We start from the raw sequence: 23,028 nt of genomic DNA on the forward strand, positions 1-23,028 counted from the left end.
TGAATCGTAGTCTGCGTTTATTCTACTGAATGGTATTTATAATGTCAAGCGAAAAAAATAATAGAGTATATATATAAGTAATTTACTTCTGACCGTTTCAAAAATAAGTAATTTATTTTTAGACCATAAGATTTGTAAAAAAAAAAATCTGGAATAGTTATTTTTTTTTTCTTTTTAGATTCATTTGTATTTTTATTATTATTTATTTCTATAAAAAAAATATTATTTCAAATTATATGGTTCTATTTTAATAAAATATAAAAATCTTAATTTTTATGAATTATAAGTATAAAACTTTGTATATTGTCGGCACATCATAATTAATCATGTGTGTGATTTTAGAACTGATTTTAATATGACGATGATAGTATGTAGATACTTTTTAAATTGATTGTTTATGTGTTTTTTTTACGCAAATAAACTTTCATCTATATCTATCTATCTACTATATAAGAAAACAAAATACCTATGAAATTTCCAATTTGTCCCTATTTTATTTTTTGACACGTCATTGATTTCAGAGTTATTTTGTGTCTTTATTCAAAAGTTAATACAAAAAACTTCTCATTATATGATGGTTACTCATATTTTAACTTTCAGCTGCTTCAAAAAAAAAAACATTCAGTTTTTTAACTTCTACTATATAAGAAAACAAAATACCTATGAAATTTCCAATTTGTCCCTATTTTATTTTTTGACACGTCATTGATTTCAGGGTTATTTTGTTTCTTTATTCAAAAGTTAGTACAAAAAACTTCTCATTATATGATGGTTACTCATATTTTAACTTTCAGTTTTTTAACTTCCCAAAAAATAAAAAAAAATCATTTTTTTTGAAAAAATAAACTAAAATAGAATAAAAGCTAAAAAAAACTATATTGTTAATAATTTTATGTTATAACATATAAATTGTAAATATCAAATAAAAGTAAATAAAGTTTGTGACATTTTTGTTTTGTTATCTACGTGAGTAAAAATAATAGTGTGTTGTTGTTATTTTTTATAATTAGGATTTAGATTAAGTTTTTTGTTTTTAGAAAGTTGTATTTGGACATGGACCAATGTTATGACCGATAAAATAATAATAATAATAATAATAATAATAATAATAATAATAATAAGACGGGTCTTTTTCAAAAAAAATAATAAGACGGGTCATGGGCCAATCCACAAACCCGCGGATTTAACCCATAGTTTTAACAGTCCAGCCCACACGGCAAAAATATAAACCGACCAAAATAAAATGGTCTTAAGTCCGTGCGGGTTGCAGGTTAAATAGGTCAACCTGCGGACCATGACCCATATACCCAGCTCTAATATTTATACTTATATATTAATACGAAAATCTTTTTTTTTTTTTAATGCTCACGGAACTTGTGTTTTTACTAATATATTATGTTGTCTATTTCTTTTAATAATTTTACGAGTTATATTCATATTAATACGGGACCCTAATTTTTATGGTTATATCTACGGGCTTTATATTTTTACTCCTATATTAATAAAGTTGTTTTTTTTTTTTTACAATTTTACGAGTTATACTCATATATTTATATGGGGACATAATTTTTTGTGTAAATTCATAATCTATATTTTTTAATAATTTCAACATTATCTATATTTATATCCATATATTAATACGAAGTCCTAAAGTTTTTTTGTGATAATTTTACCATTGTTTTTTTCCTATTTTTTTAACCAAATATTATATCCTTTTTATTTTTTACTATTTCATGTTATCGAGGAGCGGCAACGCCGTGACTCCCGTGCGGACGCACGGGTGTCCTGCTAGTTACCTATAATAAAGGGAAAACATGGTTTTGGTGTAACCGTTTTTCAGAAATCCCAAAATACCCTTAACCATTTTTTAAAAATTCACACACTTATTTCGGTCTCTAAATTCAGTCGCTACTTCGGTCGCAACGAACAGAGAAATTATTAAAAAATCAGTCACAAATCAGTCGCTATAGCGTCGGACAATTCGTCAAATCCATCGTCGCAAAATCAGTCTCTAAGCCAGTCTCTGATTTCGCTCACTGTTTCGGTTGCTAATTTCGGTCGCTAATTCAATCGCTACAAAATCAGTCGCTGGGGTGGTCACAACTGATCAGCGACCAGAGTCGTTGATACTGATTTTTTTTGTCGCTATTTCGGTCGCTAATGGATTTAGAGACCGATTTTCATCAAAATCGGTCTCTAAATCGGTCGCTAAAGCCGAGTTTTCTAGTAGTGCAAAAACCAACTATACTCTCCTGTAACTTCCAAAAACCAACTATACACTACCACTTTCTCTTCATTTGTTCCAATATTCTTTTATAATAAATCTCCGTTTACAATTTACATACGTTAGCAACATAGAAAACGCGGATCACACTAACAGGCACGGAACATGCCCGTTTGACCACCAGTAACAATAGTAATAATACAATTAGAACTTTCATCAAAAGTATTGCGAGGAGGAATGGGGTTCGGTTCAATAAAAAGATATTGACTGCAGTGCAGTTGCCACATGACGACTCAATTTTTTTTTAACTTGGTATTCGGCCCTATGACCGACTAATCCAAGGAGACCAATCCCACCGCCCACTTGCGGGGCCCATTTAAAACCAGAGTTTTTATGATCTGTATGAACTAGCCCGCCGAAATTGGCAGTAGAGAAAATCAAACCTGAGACCTTGGGAGGAGCATACTCCAAGGCCCCAAGCCAACACCACTATACCAACCCAAGTGGGTTAAAGACAACTCAAATTTTAAGATCAATTTTATACTTTTAAGATCAAATTTTATAATTAAAATTCTATCTTAAAATCTGAGCCATATGATCTTGATCGAACGGCCTAGATTTTCAGACTGCATACAGTCATACACCGGACAGAATTCAAATCCACTTCGTGGAACCTAAGATAAAACTGCTCGTTCAAGAGCATAAATGCTACCGTTTGTAAAAACAACTATAAAATTGTGATAATAATAAAACAAAGTGGGAGTTATAAGGATGGTTTGGTAGGTGAATGACTTAAGGAATGACATGAATCACAAATATAAAAGTTCGATAAAACATTATTTTTGATGTTTTATCAACTATATCATTATGTTTTAATGTTCAAAACATTATCTTTGAATAATACATAACCTTTAAGTTGATGCTTCATTTATGTTGGAAACTGTTTGTTAGAAACAAACAATGGGCAATGTTATGCAGGCCAGGTTCTTGTCCATTGTTTCAGGCCTGCATCACCCTGTTGAAATTATCGACCGTAGTAACATACACTTTAATTTCAACCCATGGAAGTCTAAGCGCTATAGACAAGCATATGAACATCTTTCACTTGAGCGAAATGGATTTGGCATTTCTTTATCCGTCATTCATCATTGTTTGTTGCATGCGCTTTCATAAAAGAATGGCCACAGATGAGAATCTTGTCAAACGTTGTTGTATTACGGTGTCGGTTTGCACGCTTTGTTTCTTTACTTCTGAAACAACTCATCATTTTATACAATATTGCATGTATTGAGGTACATGTCTTTTCTAGTTTAATTAAGTTCTGAGTTTGATCCGTGACTTAGACATGTAGCAGTATTAAAATTCTTAGGAAGAGTTTGCCGTTCTTACACTTGAGTCCCATAAAACTTCAGGGATTAGCCTCTGCAGTATTTTTATATGTTGTAAAAGAAAAAAAAAATCCTAAAATTTTCGTAAATGCAGAAAATGTAAGAAAATCTAAATCTGATTTAAACTACCAGCAAATACTTACTGATTTCAGGCATCAAAACAATCAACAAAACGCTGAGCCAATATAAAGCAATAATAAATAGGATTAAATCATGATTTTGCCAATCTGTAGAAGCAATAATGATTTTGGTCGCGAGTCTTCTGCGAAGAGTTCAAAAGGTTATGGATAACAAATATGTTGTCGGATAGGGAGTGAGGTAGCAGCGATCCAAACAAGATAGTCTAGATCGAGCAAGTGCAAAGAGAATACCTCTGCTAGCACTTAGCTAAGGCTAGTCACCTCAAGGACCGAGAACTACATACGGTCTGAGACTCACTTCCTTGAGAAGAGGGAGACAAGTAATGTAGGCAGTGGCCGTTCCAAAAATGTAGCGGTAGCTGTGTCACCTAGGTCCATGTATATTGTTTTTAAGAGAATCAATTTTTCCATTTGAAAAGGGTTAGCGGCACAACTTGTTACATATTTCTCTATTATTTATGTATAATTATTTTATGATTAAAATATTGAAAATGAAAACGATATCCAATATATAATAATATAATGGAACATTGGATATTGCATTCTTGAATACTATTTATAGACCCAAATAATGTAAAGTTTCAATAAAATTCATATACTTTAAATCTTGCTAATAGAATTGTTCAAGTAGTAATATGGAATCCCAATATGGAGAGCATGTTGCTTCTTCCAATTTGCTCAAAGCTCAAAGTCACATATGGAATCACATTTTGAACTTCATAAATTCCATGTCACTTAAATGTGTTGTTGATTTAGGCATACCTGATATCATACACAATTATGGTAAACCTATGTCACTCTCAAAACTAATTTCTTCACTGCCAATTCATCCTTCAAAAAGACCATTTATCTATCGCTTAATGCGAATCATGACCCATTCAGGCTTTTTCTCTCAACAAAATGTTACAGGGAATGAGCTAGAAATTGAATATATGTTAACCGATGCATCAATATTACTACTTAAGGACAATCCAATGAGTGTGACACCATTCGTTCAAGCAATGCTCGATCCAATTTTAACAAATCCGTGGCAACAGTTATCTACATGGTTTAAAAGTGATGATCCTACACCATTTAAAACTGCACATGGGATGTTGGTATGGGATTATGCGGCGCATGAGCCCAACTTTAACAACTTATTCAATGATGCAATGGCGAGTGATGCTCGATTGGTCACTAGTGTGGTGATTGAAAAATGCAAGGGAGTGTTCAATGGTTTGGAATCATTGGTTGATGTTGGAGGAGGCACAGGGACCATGGCAAAGGCACTTGCTAAATCATTCCCAAAAATGGAGTGCATTGTATTTGATCTACCACATGTTGTTGATGGCTTTCAAGGAAGTGAGAATCTAAAATATGTTGGTGGAGACATGTTTAAAGAAATTCCTCCAGCAGATGCCATTTTGTTGAAGGTAAATGTTACAATTTTATTTACATAATATATACTATATACTCATAAAAATGTTCAAATTTTATTTCATTTTATTTCTCTCTAAGTTTTTGTTATGATAATTTCAATGCTAAAGTTAAGGGCTATTTTGACGAGATAACATGTAATACAAGTTTATGACAAATGCAGTGATAGTCATATATTTTTCTCCTTTTATCTCCTTCTAAGAATAGTTTATTTTGACGAAATTAATTAATTTATAAGTTTAACCCCGGTTCCTCCACTTTGTGTGTGTAAATCTTAAATAATTTTTCATTTCGTCTATGTTTCTTTCATAACCCAAATAAAGTTTGAATGAAATTGCAGTGGATATTGCATGACTGGAATGACGAGGAATGCATGAAAATATTGAAGAAATGCAAGGAATCACTCAAACAGAAAGGCAAAGAAGGAAAGGTGATTATCATAGATATGGTGTTGGAGATTGACCAGAAGGGAGATATTACTAAATCAACTGAAACACAACTCTTCTTTGATATGATGATGATGGTCTTAGTCACCGGAAAAGAGAGAAACGAAAAAGAATGGAGTAATTTGATTTACTCGGCAGGTTTTGGTGGATATAAGATAACTCCAATTTTAGGTTTAAGGTCTATGATTGAGATCTATCCCTAATAAATGAGTTTAAGTCTTTTAAGAGAGATGCACTAAAGGTGTAAAAGTGTAAAGTAGCTTTACACCATCAATCAATAAAAACCAATCATATTGTCATGTAAACTTATATTATACTAATCATTTTTACATTATCGTCAAATATTCAATTGTTAGAGGGCATCACCGTAAAATCCAAATCTCATCTCACATATTTCATATTTTACTACATTTGTTCTTAATCATATTTTTATTGTTTCTAATCTTTGATTTCCTAAAATTTTACTTTGTTTCTCTTAGTCCCTGAGGATTAATACTCTTTTCATTACGACGATATGATAATTTTGTACGCTTGCGATGCTATCATAACTAAGAAAGCAAAGTTTCTTGATTAGTGATTTCTTCAGTATCACCTATTGACTATAAGAAGTGCTAGTCAAAAAAGGTTCGAGATTTGATGAAGATTGAGGTTCAGGTCGAAGGTTTCTCCATTAGATTTAAGTCCTACTATAGCAGCCATAGCTAATAGAGTTATGGTTAAAATCCCATAACGGATGTGAAAAACACAACTTTTTTATCGGAAGGGTGTAGTTTTTACGTTATATTATCAAACAGGTGCAGTTTTTTAAATATTTACTAAAATGGTGTAAGTTGTCGTTTCCATGTATGACTTACACACCACTCTATTTTTTTTCTTCAGCTTATAAGCAAAGTCGTGGATGGCAGCCACGACTTTGATTTTTTGCAATTTTTTAATGAAAGTCGTCACTGTCATTGACGACTTTCAAGTTTTTTATTTATTTTTAAAAAAAATAGGTAAGTCGCATATATGAAGTACGATTTTTTTAGAGTATTGGGTATAACTACATTCATCTCGTTATGTATTCTAGTTGTATTTGGTATACCCCTATTATGTCTTTTCATATTACGATTAGGTTTTAATGTTGGACCCGAATATGAAGTCCAATACTCTTCGCTTCCAAGAAGATGAAGTTCATGCCTATAAACTTTATAGATGTAGTCCAGTGTGTAAATTTGGTCGATATAAACGCCACAATTAACATTGCAATAGTCACACGATGCAATCAGATGTGAACAAGCTGGAAAAAAATATAACTATTTTTCAAAAAAATAATAATAAAAAACTTGAAAGTCGTCAATGACAATGACGACTTTTATTAAAAAATTGAAAAGCTCAAAGTCGTGGCTGCTTATAAGTTGAAAAAAAAAAATAGAGTGGTGTGTAAGTCGTACATGACAATGATGACTTACACCCTTTTGATAAATTTTTAAAAAACTGCACATGTTTAGTAATATAAGGTAAAAACTACACCCTTTTGGTAAAAAAAAGTCGAAAAACACAATTAATGGGATCCCAGAATAACAAAAAGCATAAAAGTTGAGGAAAATTGTAAGGAACTATTGTGGTAGTAAAAGTGATCAAATTATAAATCCCAATTGTTTTCCAAAATACCCCTTTTGCGTGAAGTAACCGCTTAATCCAATTGCAATAAGCTAAACGAACAAGGCTAGTTTTAGATGGCATAGAATGATATTGACGTGAAATGCCGTTAAGAAAATTGGTATCAATTGGATGTTGAGGGTCCGTTTAATGCGCAGGATAAAGAGACAGAATATGATAACATTATACTATTCTGTTTAAATCTACTGTTTGGTGCACCAATAGAAAATGATAAGTGTATTCGGTCACTATCATATCATATAACTATCCTATTTAATTTCTTATTATATTATGTCTCTATCCTATATTTCAGCGCACCAAACGAGCCCTGAAAGGCTATATGGGGATAACTTCACCTTAATGGTGAATAAGTGAAGTATCTAGAATTCAAATCCCGACTCCTACGAATATAATGCGAGATAAGCTCACGAGATCGTTCGAAATGATACCTTTAATATGGTTCTAGAAGTTCAAAGGAGTTTTGCATAAAAATTGGAAACAAGTTGCATTGGATTAAACTGAAAAAGTCATCGCAATAATATAGCCGGCAATTATGACAATATCATCGGATAAATGTTATAAAATTCCAACAACTGTTTAATTACGCCATTAACAATGACAGATTAAATTAGGCATATACGTACTAGTCTATAATCACGTCTTATACGTAATCAAAACAAAGAATTATTACCAACAAAAAAAAGATGGGATAGGTCTTTTCTAGTTTAATCAAAATTTTGGATTCGATATCTGACTTGGGGGTATGTAACAGTATTAAATTAAAAATTTTAGGGATAGTTTGCCATCTATTTTAGATCCGACAAAACTCGAGAGATTAATTTTTGCAATTGTGCGTTAAGACACTCAAATTAAAAAAAAATAATAATAAATAAAGATATCTTGATGAAAGATATACTAGTCTATAGTCACGTCTTATATAGTTAATGTGTTGACGTAATTATAGAGAAATGCTATATGTCCCGAAATCAGTCTCCCGAACTGATACCGAATGACGTGTCACACAACAACTTTTTTTTCTTTCTTTTTTTTTCTTCTTTCTTCTTTCTTTTCTCCTGTTCATCTCTCTCCTGCGTATTCTTCTTCATAGTTCCTTCACACATCCATGGCAGTAGAACATGGATTTTATCAAAGTAAACACAAATATTTCATTATCCTACATTTTCAAGAAAGACAACACAGTTTCAATAATTAACTTCCTCATTTCGTCTGTAACGGCAACGCGGATGCCATTTAAATTCCTGAGAATTTGTTTTCAGCTCTCTGGTACAGGGTTGAAAAAAATTACCCCATAGATAGAATAGAAGTGAAGAGATGGAATAGAATAGAAGTGAAGAGATAGAATATAAGTGAAGTGAAATTACTTTTCAAAGAAACCCCCTGCTTTTGAATCAAAGAATTTGACTTGGTGACAATGTTGTTTTACAAGGTGCTCAGAATTTGTGAATCGGTGTTTACGGTTTATAGCGGTGGATTTTAGAAGATATTTAGCGGTGGGTTTTAAATCTATTTTGGAAAGAATATATGTAATTAAAAAAAGAGGAGCGTTCGGGATCAGTTCGGGAGACTAAGTTTCGGGACATATAGCATTTCTCATAAACTATTTGAATTTGACGACGTAAATCACTAAACTATTTGATGGTGTAATAAAAAATAAACATTTGTTGAGGTAAATTATTAACTATTTGATTAAAAAGAATATTAACATCAACAATGAATTAGTCTAATTGGTAAGAGTTAAGTTTTGACTCATGCGTAAGAAAAAACTTTGGTTGGAAGAAAAGAAAATTTAGTAATTGATTTAGCAACTGAATTTTTTCGAAGTTGAAAAATTGGAAGAGCTAAAACTCTGTATGGTTCCAATTTTATCGGATGTCCTCGAGGGGACGGAAGAGCTAAACTTGTCACTAAATTTGTTCGTAAATGAACTTTTGACCGATTTATAATTATATAAAACATTATTTTATATGCCTTTTTTATTTTGTCCACATTTTTATATGCCTTTATAAGTTTTGTTGAGCCTTTTATTTATATGTCTTTCTAGTCTATACTCTATAGTCAAGTCTTTTTTTAGGGGTTAAGGCTAAATTTGTTGGTAAATGAATTTTTGAGCAATTTATATAAAACATTTTTTTATATGCCTTTTTGTTTGGTCCAGATTTTTATATGCCTTTTTAGTCTATAGTCAACTCTTTTTTTTCTTCATAACTAGCCATATAATATATTGACCCAAAAATGTTAGGCTCATCCAAATCCATATATACTTCAAATCTTAGGCTCCTCAATCCCCAATCGATAAATAGCAAGTATGGAATCCCAAAATATAGAGCATGTTTCTTCTAATTTGCTCAAAGCTCAGAGCCACATATGGAATCACATTTTCAATTTCATAAATTCCATGTCACTTAAATGTGTAGTTGATTTAGGCATAGTAGATATTATACACAATCATGGAAAACCCATGCCACTTTCAAAACTCATTTCTTCACTATCAATCCATCCTACAAAAAACGACAATATCTATCGCTTGATGCGAATCATGACTCACTCTGGCTTCTTTTCTCAACAAAATATCACACTAGAGAATGAGCTAGAAATTGAGTATATGTTAACTGATGCATCTCGATTACTACTCAAGGATAACCCAATGAGTATGACACCATTCGTGCAAGCGATGCTCGATCCGGTTTTGACAAATCCGTGGCATCAATTGTCTACTTGGTTAAAAAACGACGATCCTACAACGTTTGAAACAACACACAAGATGCTAATGTGGGATTATGCTGCCCGTGACTCCAATTTTAACAACTTATTCAACGAGTCCATGGCAAGTGATGCTCGATTAGTGACCAATTTGTTGATCGAGAAGTATAGGGAAGTATTCATTGGATCAAAGTCATTGATCGATGTTGGAGGAGGCACAGGGACCACGGCAAAGGCTCTTGCCAAATCATTCCCTCAATTAGAGTGTGTTGTGTTTGATCTCCCACATGTTGTCGCTGGCTTGCAAGGAAGTGATAATCTAAAATATGTTGGTGGAGACATGTTTAAAGAAATTCCTCCGGCAGATGCCATCTTGATGAAGGTAAATTGTTACAATTTTATTTATGGCTCTTTTTGGTAAAAATAAGCTATAAGCTAGCTTAGCTTATAGCTGAAAAGCTAGCTTATAGCTGATAGCTGATGGCTGGTAGCTTATAGCTGAAAAGCTAGTAGAATAAAATTAAAGTGTTTGGCAAATTTAGCTGTTGTAAGTACAAAATGACATAAAAATACATGGTTAGTGGGTAGTTTTTTTTTTTGTAAGTGTTAGTGGGTAGTTATTATAATTTTTAAAAAATAAATAAATAAAATTAATGAGGGTAAATATGGAATAAAATGAAAAAGCTATAAGCTATAAGCTCATACGCTACTTGAAATAGCATCTCAAAAAACGCTATAAGTTAGTTAGAGAAGCTCGTTACCAAACACTTCACATTTTTATCAAACAAGCTTATAAGCTCGTCCAATAAGCTATAAACTAGCTTATTGGACTTACCAAACAGAGTCTATATGTATGTTACAATAATATTATTGTTGACGTTTGAGGTACGTTAATTATGTCTTTAATTTCCTCATCACAAAATTTAGTAAAGAAAGTAGAGACGAACTGTTTTTACCTCTTAAGTTTTTGTTAATGATTTAAATTTTGAAGTAAAAGACTATTTTAACTGGATAACTTTTAAAATAAGTTTTTGTCTATTTTTAAGGATGAGACTTATTCTTCTACCCCTTCATAATTTGGGAGTATTTATCCATCAACCAATAAAAATAAGCCACAAAAATAGATTTTCATGTAATACCCACAACTAATTAACCTGTAACCAACTTTTATTTCCCATGCATATGACATGTTCTTATTGGTTGATGAATAAATACCCTTAAATTATGAAGGGTAGTTTAGAAAAAACAATGTTTTAGGCATGTCATGTCATAAGCCACTAAGTTTGATCTAATGACAAAAGATTTGGACAATATGCTTGAGATCCAAGATTCGATCCTCGTTGACATCATTGTAAAAAACAAAAAGGCATGTAATGTCATGATTATCTCCAAGTTGTTTGTTAGATTTGATGGAAATATGAAGGGAAAAAAAAAATGAAAAAAATATAATTTGCACAAAAGCTAAAATTTGCTAATTTTATAGAGAAAAAGAAAAATAATTTACTGTTAATATTATTACCCATTAGTAGTCAATATATAATTAATCTCCGTCGTGAAACCTGTGTGACACATAAAGTGGGTTCTTCCTCGCAATCGTATTTTCTCCGAACCAGAAATTGAATCTATGATCACATGCTAAAAAGGACAAAAATTCTTACCACTTGAACCAATTTATTGTCGGTAAAAAATTTATTTTATTATTCTTAATTAGTCTGTCTTTCAATTCTCTATCTTACTTTTCTTTCTTTTTTTGGTATTCATCTTACTCTTCTTTTTGTTTTAGTAAAACAGAGTTACTTTCCTAACAGTTTCCTTTGGATTGAAATATGAGGTGTATTGAGGTCACTATGCTACTAACTCAGGGTTGGCAACTAGGCATGTATTTTTTTGTATTGTTTCCCATGTTTTGTAGAATTTCAATTTTAGACGACACAAAACTAATAGTATATTTAAGGATACATCCTAACTCATGTTGGGGATGTGGAAAGTAGAACCTTCATGAGAGCAACTATCTCACTTTCAACATAGATTATGGTTCTTGACCCCAAAAAATATAAATTAGTTTCAATTTAAGAAAGCCCAAGGATGAAAATAGAGTACTATAAACTTATTAATAATCTTTTGCCTTTCCAAAAAAAAAAGTACTATAAACTTCATCTTTCAAATTTATGTACAATATATAATTGACAAAATTACTCTCATAGTTTTCTATCATAGTTTTTTAACAGAATTTGAATTTCTATTGCATCGATGTATTTTATCAATTTAAATGAATGAATATTGTTTATTTTTAATTAAAAAAAACATAATTTTAAGTAATAATTTGGTCATTTATTTATTTTAGGTTATTTTTGGACTATGTTGCTTAATGATTTTTCGAGCTTAAAATTTATACTTTTTTTAGGCATACAATATTTTTATCATTAAAAGCACACAAAGATAGAAAATTTTAAATTTAAAGCTTAAAATCAATATCCAAACATGAAAAAAAATATTATTAAAAAAATAAAGAACTAAATCATTATATAAAATTAAATTAAGTGACTATAAATTTAATGTTGCTCGCATAATTATATCTAGTGAGAACAATCCATTAACCATTTAACTCTTTACATTTGTAATACCAATCGGGTCAAACTTTTTCTTGTGTTTCGTGCTAATCCATTATTACTTCCTCTGTAATAAAATAAGTGTCACATTTGGTGATGCACAATTTTGATCATTAAAAATTATGAAAAATTGATATTTTGAAAGTATTAATCTTGACAAATCTAACAGGATCTTATATGCTAATATTTGTCTTTATGTGGTCAAAGTAGTTTATATGAATAGTGCACACAGATACGGTCAAACTTTGACACATATTTGGGGACCGAGGTAGTATTAGGTTTATGTATCTTTATTTTTTAGCTATTGCTTTTATTTTCTCTTATAAAAAACACCAACAAACATATACTATATTTTTCTCTTTTTATTTTCTTCTCAGTCAAATTTATTTCCTCTATCTTTCTTTCATAACTCAAATAACGTTTGAATGAAATCACAGTGGATATTGCATAGTTGGAATGATGAGAAATGTGTGAAACTATTGAAGAAATGCAAGGAATCACTCAAACAGAAAGGTAAAGAAGGAAAGGTGATTATCATAGATATGGTGTTGGACATTGACCAAAAGGGAGACAATGACATTACTAAATCAACTGAAACACAACTCTTCTTTGATATGTTGATGATGGTAGTTGTCACTGGAAAAGAGAGAAACGAAAAAGAATGGAGTAATTTGATTTACTCTGCAGGTTTTTGTGGATATAAGATAACTCCAATTTTAGGCTTAAGGTCTGTGATTGAGATCTATCCCTAATAAAATGAGTTTAAGTCTTTAATGCAAAAGGTGAAAAGTGTTAAGGTGTTTTACATTATCATTCAATAAAAATCAATCATACTGTCATGTAAACTTATATATAACGAGCATTATTAAATTATGGTTAAATGTGTTTTTAGTCTTTCTGAATAAACTAATTTTTATTTTTAGTCTCTCTAAAAAAATTCTGCTAATGATCCCAACAACGTTAAATTTTCAATTTTAATTAGTTTTTTTTTTAAAAAACAAAAAGTTCAAGTAGCATGTTTCAAAATGATTTTTTTTAAGACATGTAATGTAATTATTAAAAACTTATCGACCTTCGGTTGGGGCATCGGGAGGGCTTCTAACGTTGTGGGATTCATCTGAGGTGGAGGTTTGGTCGTCGGAGAGCCGTGAGCATGTGTTGTGGTGTCATGGTCGTTTTATAAAGTCAGGAGACGAGTTTTTTGTGGCAAATGTTTATGCGCCTTGTGAAGATGGGGCTAAACAGGGATTGTGGAATTCTCTTTCGGAGCGGCTTCAAGCGCTGGTAGGGAGGAGGGTGTGTGTTTGTGGGGATTTTAATGCCGTGAAACATGTAGATGAACGTCGCTCATTACGGGGTAGTCATCGATCCATGGATCATGTTCCTTTTAATCGTTTCATCGAAGACAACACCTTAGTAGATCTTCCTTTGATTGGTCGTAAATTTACTTGGTTCAAAGGGGATGGGTCCTCGATGAGTCGCATCGATAGGTTTCTTCTTTCTGAGGAGTGGTGTTTGGTCTGGCCCAACTGTAGGCAGGTGGCCGGGTTAAGAGGGTTATCGGATCATTGTCCCCTGGTTTTATCAGCAAATGAGGAGGATTGGGGACCTCGTCCGTCAAGGATGCTTAAGTGTTGGAAGGATGTTCCTGGTTATAACTTGTTTGTCAGAGAAAAGTGGAATTCGTTTCAGGTTGATGGTTGAGGCGGGTATGTGATTAAGGAAAAGCTTAAGATGATTAAGGCGGAACTGTCAGGGTGGCATAGGGATCACACTCAAAATCTTCCTAGTCGCATTGACAAACTGAAGGGTAGGCTTTCAGTCCTCGATGAGAAAGGGGAAGAAGAGAACCTTTCGGAGGAGGAGCTTGCGGAGCTTCATGGAGTCACATATGATATCCATTCGTTATCGCGGTTGCAAGCTAGCATTAGTTGGCAACAATCTCGTTCATTGTGGCTCAAGGAAGGAGATGCAAATTCGAAATATTTTCATTCGGTTTTGGCGGGGCGACGTCGAAGAAATGCTATGGCTGCTATTCAGGTGGATGGGGTTACTCTTGAGGGGGTGGATGTAACACCCAAACCCCTTAACGCGAATTTATTAAATATAAATAAATAAAACACTTAAGAAAATTCAGGCGTCACATGTTATAATACGAAATCACGGCATAAACGCGTAATGCTAGCACAACGGAAATTAAAAACAATAATTAACATAATGTATATCATACAATAGTCATAATTGTTCACACAATATCCCTAGGCTCTAGGCCATATCAACAAAGGATATTATGTTTACAACAAAAGATAGGATTAACAAAGTTAAATATGCCATCACGAGCTTAATACAATCCAATCGAATAACCCGACCCGGTAAATACCTAATCAGAGCAATTCTATACAACCCATCAAAAGATATACAAAATATATCTAAGGAGTAGTCTAAGCTAAACTCCTCACCAAAAAGCGCACTACCACGAGCACGAGCAAACCTCTAACTCTGATTGGGATCCTCAACCTGAGAATCTGAACCCCCAACGGTCCAGCACATAACACAAAACATGAGAGTTAGATCACATAATCAAAATACAAGTGCAAGTAAATTGATACTTAAACACTTCCTCAATAACATAAGCATGCCTCACAATTATACATATACATATGCATATATTCACATCTATAATCCAATTAGAAGTTCTCAAACACATAATCGAATACCAAACTATCAAGTATCAATTATCAAATACCACAATTAGCCAAACATGTGTCACATATCATTTATCATAAAATGCACACATAGCCTAATGCAACTCTAATGCTTCAACTTCATGAATGTCACCCTAGACATTTCTAATGCATGTGGTACCATCTTCTTTATTAGAGTATCTCACCTCTAATATCCTTCTTTATCGGATAAATATAATCCGATATACTTCTTTATTGGAATATCCAATATCCTATTTAATTCATGAATGCATGTATATGTTTTTCATGAATTCACTCACAATTATATAGCATAAAGCTCTTCCTTTACTATGTGGAACACTATCCAACATACTTCATCATTAAGATTTAACAAAACCTTAATATCCTTCATTTATATTTCATACACGATTAACAATCATATAACGATTAGCAATGAGCATTATAAGCATCAACATGCATCAACTATCATGTAAGAATACCATTAAACCATGTTACAAGTGCCTAATTACACTTACAAACATCAACGATTAGCAATGAGCATTATAAATAATTATTTTTGATGTTGTTAACATTATTTACATTTTAAATAAATGATGTTTTGTTCAAAAAAAAAATGCATTTTTTATTAGGGGTCCATTTGTAGTATTTGCCCTGGACCTCGAAAATCTCGGAACCGGCCCTGGAGACGAACTGTTTTTACCTCTAAGTTTTTGTTAGTGATTTAAATTTTGAAGCAAAAGACTATTTTAACGAGATAACTTCTAAAATAAGTTTTTGTCTATTTTTAAGGATTAGACTTATTCTTCGACGTACTCTTTCATAATTTGAGAGTATTTATCCATCAATCAATAAAAATAAGCCACAAAAATAGATTTTCATGTGATACCCACAACTAACTTGTAACCAACTTTTATTTCGCATGCATATGACATGTTCTTATTGGTTGATGAATAAATACCCTTAAATTATGAATGGTAGTTTAGAAAAAACAATGTTTTAGGCATGTCATGTCATAAGCACCAAGTTTGGTCTAATGACGAAAGATTTGGACAATATGCATGAGATCCAAGATTCGATTCTCATTGACATCATTATAAAAAACAAAAAGGCGTGTAATGTCTCATGATTATCTCCAAGTTGTTTGTTAGATTTGATGGAAATATGAAGGAAAAAAAAAATGAAAAAATATAATTTGCTTATAAGGACAAAAGCTAAAATTTGCTAATTTTATAGAGAAAAAGAAAAATAATTTATTGTTAATATTATTACCCATTAGTAGTCAATATATAATTAATCTCCGTCGTGGAACCTGTGTGACACATAAAGTGGGTTCTTCCTCGCAATCGTATTTTCTCCGAACCAGAAATTGAATCTATGATCACATGCTAAAAAGGACAAAAATTCTTACCACTTGAACCAATTTATTGTCGGTAAAAAATTTATTTTATTATTCTTAATTAGTCTGTCTTTCAATTCTCTATCTTACTTTTCTTTCTTTTTTTGGTATTCATCTTACTCTTCTTTTTGTTTTAGTAAAACAGAGTTACTTTCCTAACAGTTTCCTTTGGATTGAAATATGAGGTGTATTGAGGTCACTATGCTACTACCTCAGGGTTGGCAACTAGGCAATGTATTTTTGTATTGTTTCCCATGTTTTGTAGAATTTCAATTTTAGACGACACAAAACTAATAGTCTATTTAAGGATACATCCTAACTCATGTTGGGGATGTGGAAAGTAGAACCTTCATGAGAGCAACTATCTCACTTTCAACATAGATTATGGTTCTTGACCCCAAAAAATATAAATTAGTTTCAATTTAAGAAAGCCCAAGGATGAAAATAGAGTACTATAAACTTATTAATAATCTTTTGCCTTTCCAAAAAAAAAAAGTACTATAAACTTCATCTTTCAAATTTATGGACAATATTTATATAATTGACAAAATTACTCTCATAGTTTTTTATCATAGTTTTTTAACAGATTTTGAATTTTTATTGCATCGATGTACTTTATCAATTTGAATGAATGAATATTATTTATTTTTAATAAAAAAAAACATAATTTTAAGTAATAATTTGGTCACTTATTTATTTTAGGTTATTTTTGGACTATGTTTCTTAATGGTTTTTCGAGCTTCAAATTTATACTTTTTTTAGGCATACCATATGTTTATCATTAAAAGCACACAAAGATAGAAAATTCTAAATTTAAAGCTTAAAATCAATATCCAAACATGAAAAAAAATATTATTAAAAAAATAAAGAACTAAATCATTATATAAAATTAAATTAAGTGACTATAAATTTAATGTTGCTCGCATAATTATATCTAGTGAGAACAATCCATTAACCATTTAACTCTTTACATTTGTAATACCAACGAGGTCAAACTTTTTCTTGTGTTTCGTGCTAACCCATTATTGCTTCCTCTATTATAAAATAAGTGTCACATTTGGTGATGCACAATTTTGATCATTAAAAATTATGAAAAATTGATATTTTAAAAGTATTGATCTTGACAAATCTAATAATATCTTATATGCTAATATTTGTCTTTATGTGGTCAAAGTGGCTTATATAAATAGTGCACACAGATACGGTCAAACTGGGACACTTATTTGGGGACTGAGGTAGTATTAGGTTTATGTATCTTTATTTTCTAGTTATTGCTTTTATTTTCTCTTATAAAAAACACCAACAAACATATACTATATTTTTCTCTTTTTATTTTCTTCTCAGTCAAATTTATTTCCTCTATCTTTCTTTCATAACTCAAATAACGTTTGAATGAAATCACAGTGGATATTGCATAGTTGGAATGATGAGAAATGTGTGAAACTATTGAAGAAATGCAAGGAATCACTCAAACAGAAAGGTAAAGAAGGAAAGGTGATTATCATAGATATGGTGTTGGACATTGACCAAAAGGGAGACAATGACATTACTAAATCAACTGAAACACAACTCTTCTTTGATATGTTGATGATGGTAGTTGTCACTGGAAAAGAGAGAAACGAAAAAGAATGGAGTAATTTGATTTACTCTGCAGGTTTTTGTGGATATAAGATAACTCCAATTTTAGGCTTAAGGTCTGTGATTGAGATCTATCCCTAATAAAATGAGTTTAAGTCTTTAATGCACTAAAGCTGAAAAGTGTTAAAGGAGTTTTACACTATCATTCAATAAAAATCAATCATACTGTTATGTAAACTTATGTATAACGAGCATTATTAAATTATGGTTAAATATGTTTTTAGTCTTTTTAAATATACTAATTTTTATTTTTAGTCTCTCTAAAAAAATTCTTCTAATGATCCCAACAACTTTAAATTTTCAATTTTAATTAGTTTTTTTTTTTAAAAAAAGAAGTTCAAGTAGCATGTTTCAAAATGATTTTTTTTAAGACATGTAATTATTAAAAACTTTTATTAATGACAGGTCATCAAAATAAGTTAGTTAAAACACGCTACTCAAACTTTTATAAAACAGTTGAGATTATATTAAAATTGAAAACAGAAAATTTAAATAGACCAAAATTCGAATAAGATTCTTAGACTAAAAATAAAAGTTGATATATTCAAAGAGGTTAAAAATATAACGTGAACTTTTCAGTGTTCCGCATATATACGGCACAACTGTTATGTAGTTATTTTTTTACCGGTCTATGTTCATCTTATGCAGAAACTTGGTTAATATATATTTGCCGTTAAAAAAAACTAAAAATATAATTTAACCTTTTACATTCTCGACAAATATTCGATAAGATTGACAAGCCAAAGAATGAATGAATTGGAGGTGGAATGCATCTCTCTCATAAGATTGACCACGTAAGTAAGTTTTCATATCTTACTTTTACACAAAACTTTAAAGTATTAACATTTCACTTTATTATATCTCAACATATTCCCCGAATGAGTCTTTCCATCCGCAATACATCACCATGCAATACATCACCATTCTCTTATTATTCCTTTAGACCTTTGAGGAAAGTCTCACTAGGTTGGATCAATACATTAGATTAAGAGCAATCACACAAATCACTTTTTAACACGTATACTTTCACGCAAAACCTTTATCCAACATAACCTTTTCCAACCAATATAAAATTTTAACTCAACATCTCGTGCCAACTGAATGGCTGACCACAGGTAAAGCTTGAATGGACAAAGTGGCTGCACCAAACACAATCTTATTTGTATCTCTTATAACAGTGGCAATGCCACATAAACCGTTTATTCTTAGTTGGTAAACTATCCTGTAAAACCCTCCAAGCCGAGTGGACATGTTTTGGGACATTAGAGAATTGTCAACCTTTGGTGAACATTCCCGTTCATATATTATATATGCATCGGTAGGTGGATGATTGTAATTGATCTATAAATAATATTTAATATAAAAAAATTAATAAATATTATTTATAAATCAATCAGAATCATCCACTTCAACAAATGTACTGGTACATATCCGCTGAATATGTGCATAAAAATTCACCTCATTATTATTATTGTCGTCTAAATCAAATCATTCCGGTGGGTGAACACATGAATCCCCCTTTAATATTGCACATGATCAAAGTTGCATATATAGTAACTAAAAGTGCAAAATCTCAATTCGGATTCTTAAATTACTTTGTAGTTTGTACAAATTAGAAAGAATAGGACCAACATGATTTTGAAATTTCCATTCAAATTGAGTAGGCAGTATAGTTTCTTCAAGTTCTTTTTTTTTTTTTATTTTACAATAGAGTATAAAGAATTTACTTCATAATAAATGGCTGCTATACTAGTACTAGAGTGTACAGTTGGTGGGACCTGCTTATGTGTAATCCACTAACAAAATTGGGTGCTGTTTATAAGTGTTATTTATCAATTATTTGATTACATTTTCATTAAATATAGATTTAAAAGAATTTTATTAATTTTATGAGCAATATTAATTTTACCAATGTGAATTTTAACTCAATTGATAGAGATATTGCATTATATATATACAAAAATTAGGGTTTAAATTCACATTAAGATAAAATTTCTAGCTTCTAAACTAATTAGTTAAAAAAAAATTATTAATACTATTGATCAATACACACATGTAATCAATTATGATGGCAGAGCATAAAAAATAGTACATAGAAATTATTCCAAATTAAATTTTGTGCATAACATAATTGCATTCTAGAAGTGTTGATTACATAGACCAGCTAGGCTTATAAGTAGAGACCCCAAGTAAAGGGAATTTCATACTTTAAGCCTTTGCTCATACTTCTTTAAAAAAATTACTAAGAGAATGGAATCCTATAGTTCTTCCAATTTGCTCAAAGCTCAAAGCCACATATGGAATCATATTTGCAACTTCATAAATTCCATGTCACTAAAATGTGTTGTTGATTTAGGCATACCTGATATCATACACAATTATGGAAAACCCATGCCACTCTCAAAACTCACTTCTTCACTACCAATCCACCCTTCGAAAAAACCATGCATCCCTCGCTTGATGCGAGTCATGACTCAGGCTGGCTTTTTCGTTGAACATAATGTTAACGATAATGAGTTAGAAATTGAGTATATGCTTACCGATGAATCTATACTATTGCTTAAGGATCACCCAATGAGTGTGACGCCCTTTTTGCAAGCAGTACTCCATCCAATTTTGGCGAACCCGTGGCATGAATTGTCAACTTGGTTAAAAACCGATGATCCTACGACATTTGAAACTGCACATGGAATGTTGATATGGGATTATGCGGCGCGTGAGCCCGCCTTTAACAACTTATTCAATGATGCAATGGCGAGTGATGCTCGATTGGTCACTAGTGTGGTGATTGAGAAATGCACCGGAGTGTTCAACGGTTTGGAGTCATTGGTTGATGTTGGAGGAGGCACCGGGACCATGGCAAAGGCGCTTGCTAAATCATTCCCAAAAATGGAGTGCACTGTATTTGATCTCCCACATGTTGTTGATGGCTTGCAAGGAAGTGATAACTTAAACTACGTTGGTGGAGACATGTTTAAGAAAATTCCTCCGGCTGATGCGATTTTGTTGAAGGTAAAATGCCATATCACATTTCATATATGTATTTCTTCTTCTTTTTTGCCACTAATACACTGTAGTCTAAAGAGGTTGATAAATTGTTTGATGTTTATACTAAAAAGTACTTATGTTGATTGATATAACAATGCAGTGGATATTACATGATTGGAATGACGAAGAATGTGTAGAGATATTAAAAAAGTGTAAGGATGCAATCGCGAACAAAGGTAAAAAAGCGAAGGTGATTATCATAGATATGGTGGTCGACAAAGAGAAGGGAAATGGTGAATCGGTTGAAACACAACTCTTCTTTGATATGCTCATGATGGTGTTGGCCTCCGGAAAAGAAAGAACCAAGAAAGAATGGATTAAGTTGATTTCTTCAGCTGGTTTCAGTGACTATAAGATCACTCCAATTTTAGGACTAAGATCTCTCATTGAAATTTATCCTTAATAAAATCTACCTAAGTCTTATAATTCTCAGTTGAGAAGTGAATAAGAATGGATTGACACTACTATCATATGTGTGATTGTAATTTATAATTTTGTGAAACATTGGAATAAAGTGATTTGGACTCTTTCATTATGTGTATTTGTTGGAAAAATCATGCAAGGGAAAATAATTCAAAAACATGTTTAATTGTTATTGACTTCAATTGCCTATATATTTTCAGTATTTGGTGACTTAAATTTGCTATTGCGTTAGAATTGTCAAGCATGAAGCACCACCAATGTATGAGAGCCATTTATTTTTTTAAGCAAACTTTACTAAAAACAAACTCAACCCAAAACATAAGCCATTTTTTGATAAGTAGAAATTTTATTAATGGTGCTCAGATCAGCCGATAGAGAATGAAATTATATTAAATAAATTTAGTTTAGAATTTATGTTAGTTTTTTTTTTTTTAATTGTTCTTTAGATGGGCTTATTGTTGGCGTTTAGGCTCATATAGATATTGACTTTTGCTATCCTACCCTATTTCTTGCAGTACTATAAAATTATCAAAATAGTCTCGTCCGTTATTTAAGTAGCAGATACTTTATAATGTCTGCTACTTAAGTAGCGGATGGTATTTTTAAGAATTTTTCATTTTTTATAGTGTCCACTACTTAAGTAACGAAAGCGTAAAACGGGAAAGGCATAAGATATGCAAGAAACTGGTAGGGTGGCAAAGTAAATCTCATATATGTTGCCTTTAGATTGCCATGTACAACCGCCTAATTTATGTCTCATGTTGCCCGGGTGCGGGGACGGTACCGGTATCCGGTACTGGTACCGGTACGGGGTACGTTATTTTTAGAAAAACTAAGGTACGGGTACGTCCCTATAATTTTTTTAAAAAAATATAATTATATATATCAAATAATAGAGTTATATTGTTAAAACAAATAATTAAACATAAAAAATATCACACCACACTTTAAATGTAATTTAAATTGTTCGAAACATCAAAATATGAAATTAAAAACCAATTAGCTCAAAAAGAGTCAATTATTTCCCTCTTCATCATCACTAAAAAGAGTGACCTCTAGTTAGGTTCACCGTGAGAAAGACCAGCAATTTCAAGAATATCAACTATATATTAAATAAATTTCATTCATCTATACGAATATCCCACATTTTTGTTGCACTTTAATTATAAGTATTAATATTTCTCTTTCTTGAGAGAAGACGAAGATTGGTATGAATAAAATATCGATCTTCAT

The 23,028-nt window shown here is 31.5% G+C and overlaps 3 protein-coding genes across 3 annotated transcripts; all 3 read left to right on the forward strand.

The window, feature by feature from the left end:
• The first annotated feature begins 4,387 nt into the window (after nucleotides 1–4,387).
• On the forward strand, nucleotides 4,388–5,974 carry LOC123923636 (probable O-methyltransferase 3). The gene is made up of 2 exons (XM_045976330.1): nucleotides 4,388–5,164; nucleotides 5,509–5,974. The coding sequence occupies exons 1-2, from the start codon at nucleotides 4,388–4,390 to the stop codon at nucleotides 5,815–5,817; spliced, it is 1,086 nt and encodes a 361-aa protein (XP_045832286.1). The 3' UTR covers nucleotides 5,818–5,974.
• Nucleotides 5,975–9,468: 3,494 nt separating this feature from the next.
• LOC123923635 (trans-resveratrol di-O-methyltransferase-like) lies at nucleotides 9,469–13,434 on the forward strand. The gene is made up of 2 exons (XM_045976329.1): nucleotides 9,469–10,358; nucleotides 13,023–13,434. Exons 1-2 carry the CDS (start codon nucleotides 9,582–9,584, stop codon nucleotides 13,335–13,337), a joined length of 1,092 nt encoding a protein of 363 aa, XP_045832285.1. The 5' UTR covers nucleotides 9,469–9,581; the 3' UTR covers nucleotides 13,338–13,434.
• A 7,077-nt stretch (nucleotides 13,435–20,511) lies between these two features.
• On the forward strand, nucleotides 20,512–21,969 carry LOC123923637 (probable O-methyltransferase 3). The gene is made up of 2 exons (XM_045976331.1): nucleotides 20,512–21,336; nucleotides 21,473–21,969. Exons 1-2 carry the CDS (start codon nucleotides 20,575–20,577, stop codon nucleotides 21,773–21,775), a joined length of 1,065 nt encoding a protein of 354 aa, XP_045832287.1. The 5' UTR covers nucleotides 20,512–20,574; the 3' UTR covers nucleotides 21,776–21,969.
• Nucleotides 21,970–23,028: the final 1,059 nt, after the last annotated feature.

This window comes from Trifolium pratense, linkage group LG4, assembly GCF_020283565.1.
Source record: "Trifolium pratense cultivar HEN17-A07 linkage group LG4, ARS_RC_1.1, whole genome shotgun sequence".
Lineage (NCBI taxonomy): Eukaryota > Viridiplantae > Streptophyta > Magnoliopsida > Fabales > Fabaceae > Trifolium > Trifolium pratense.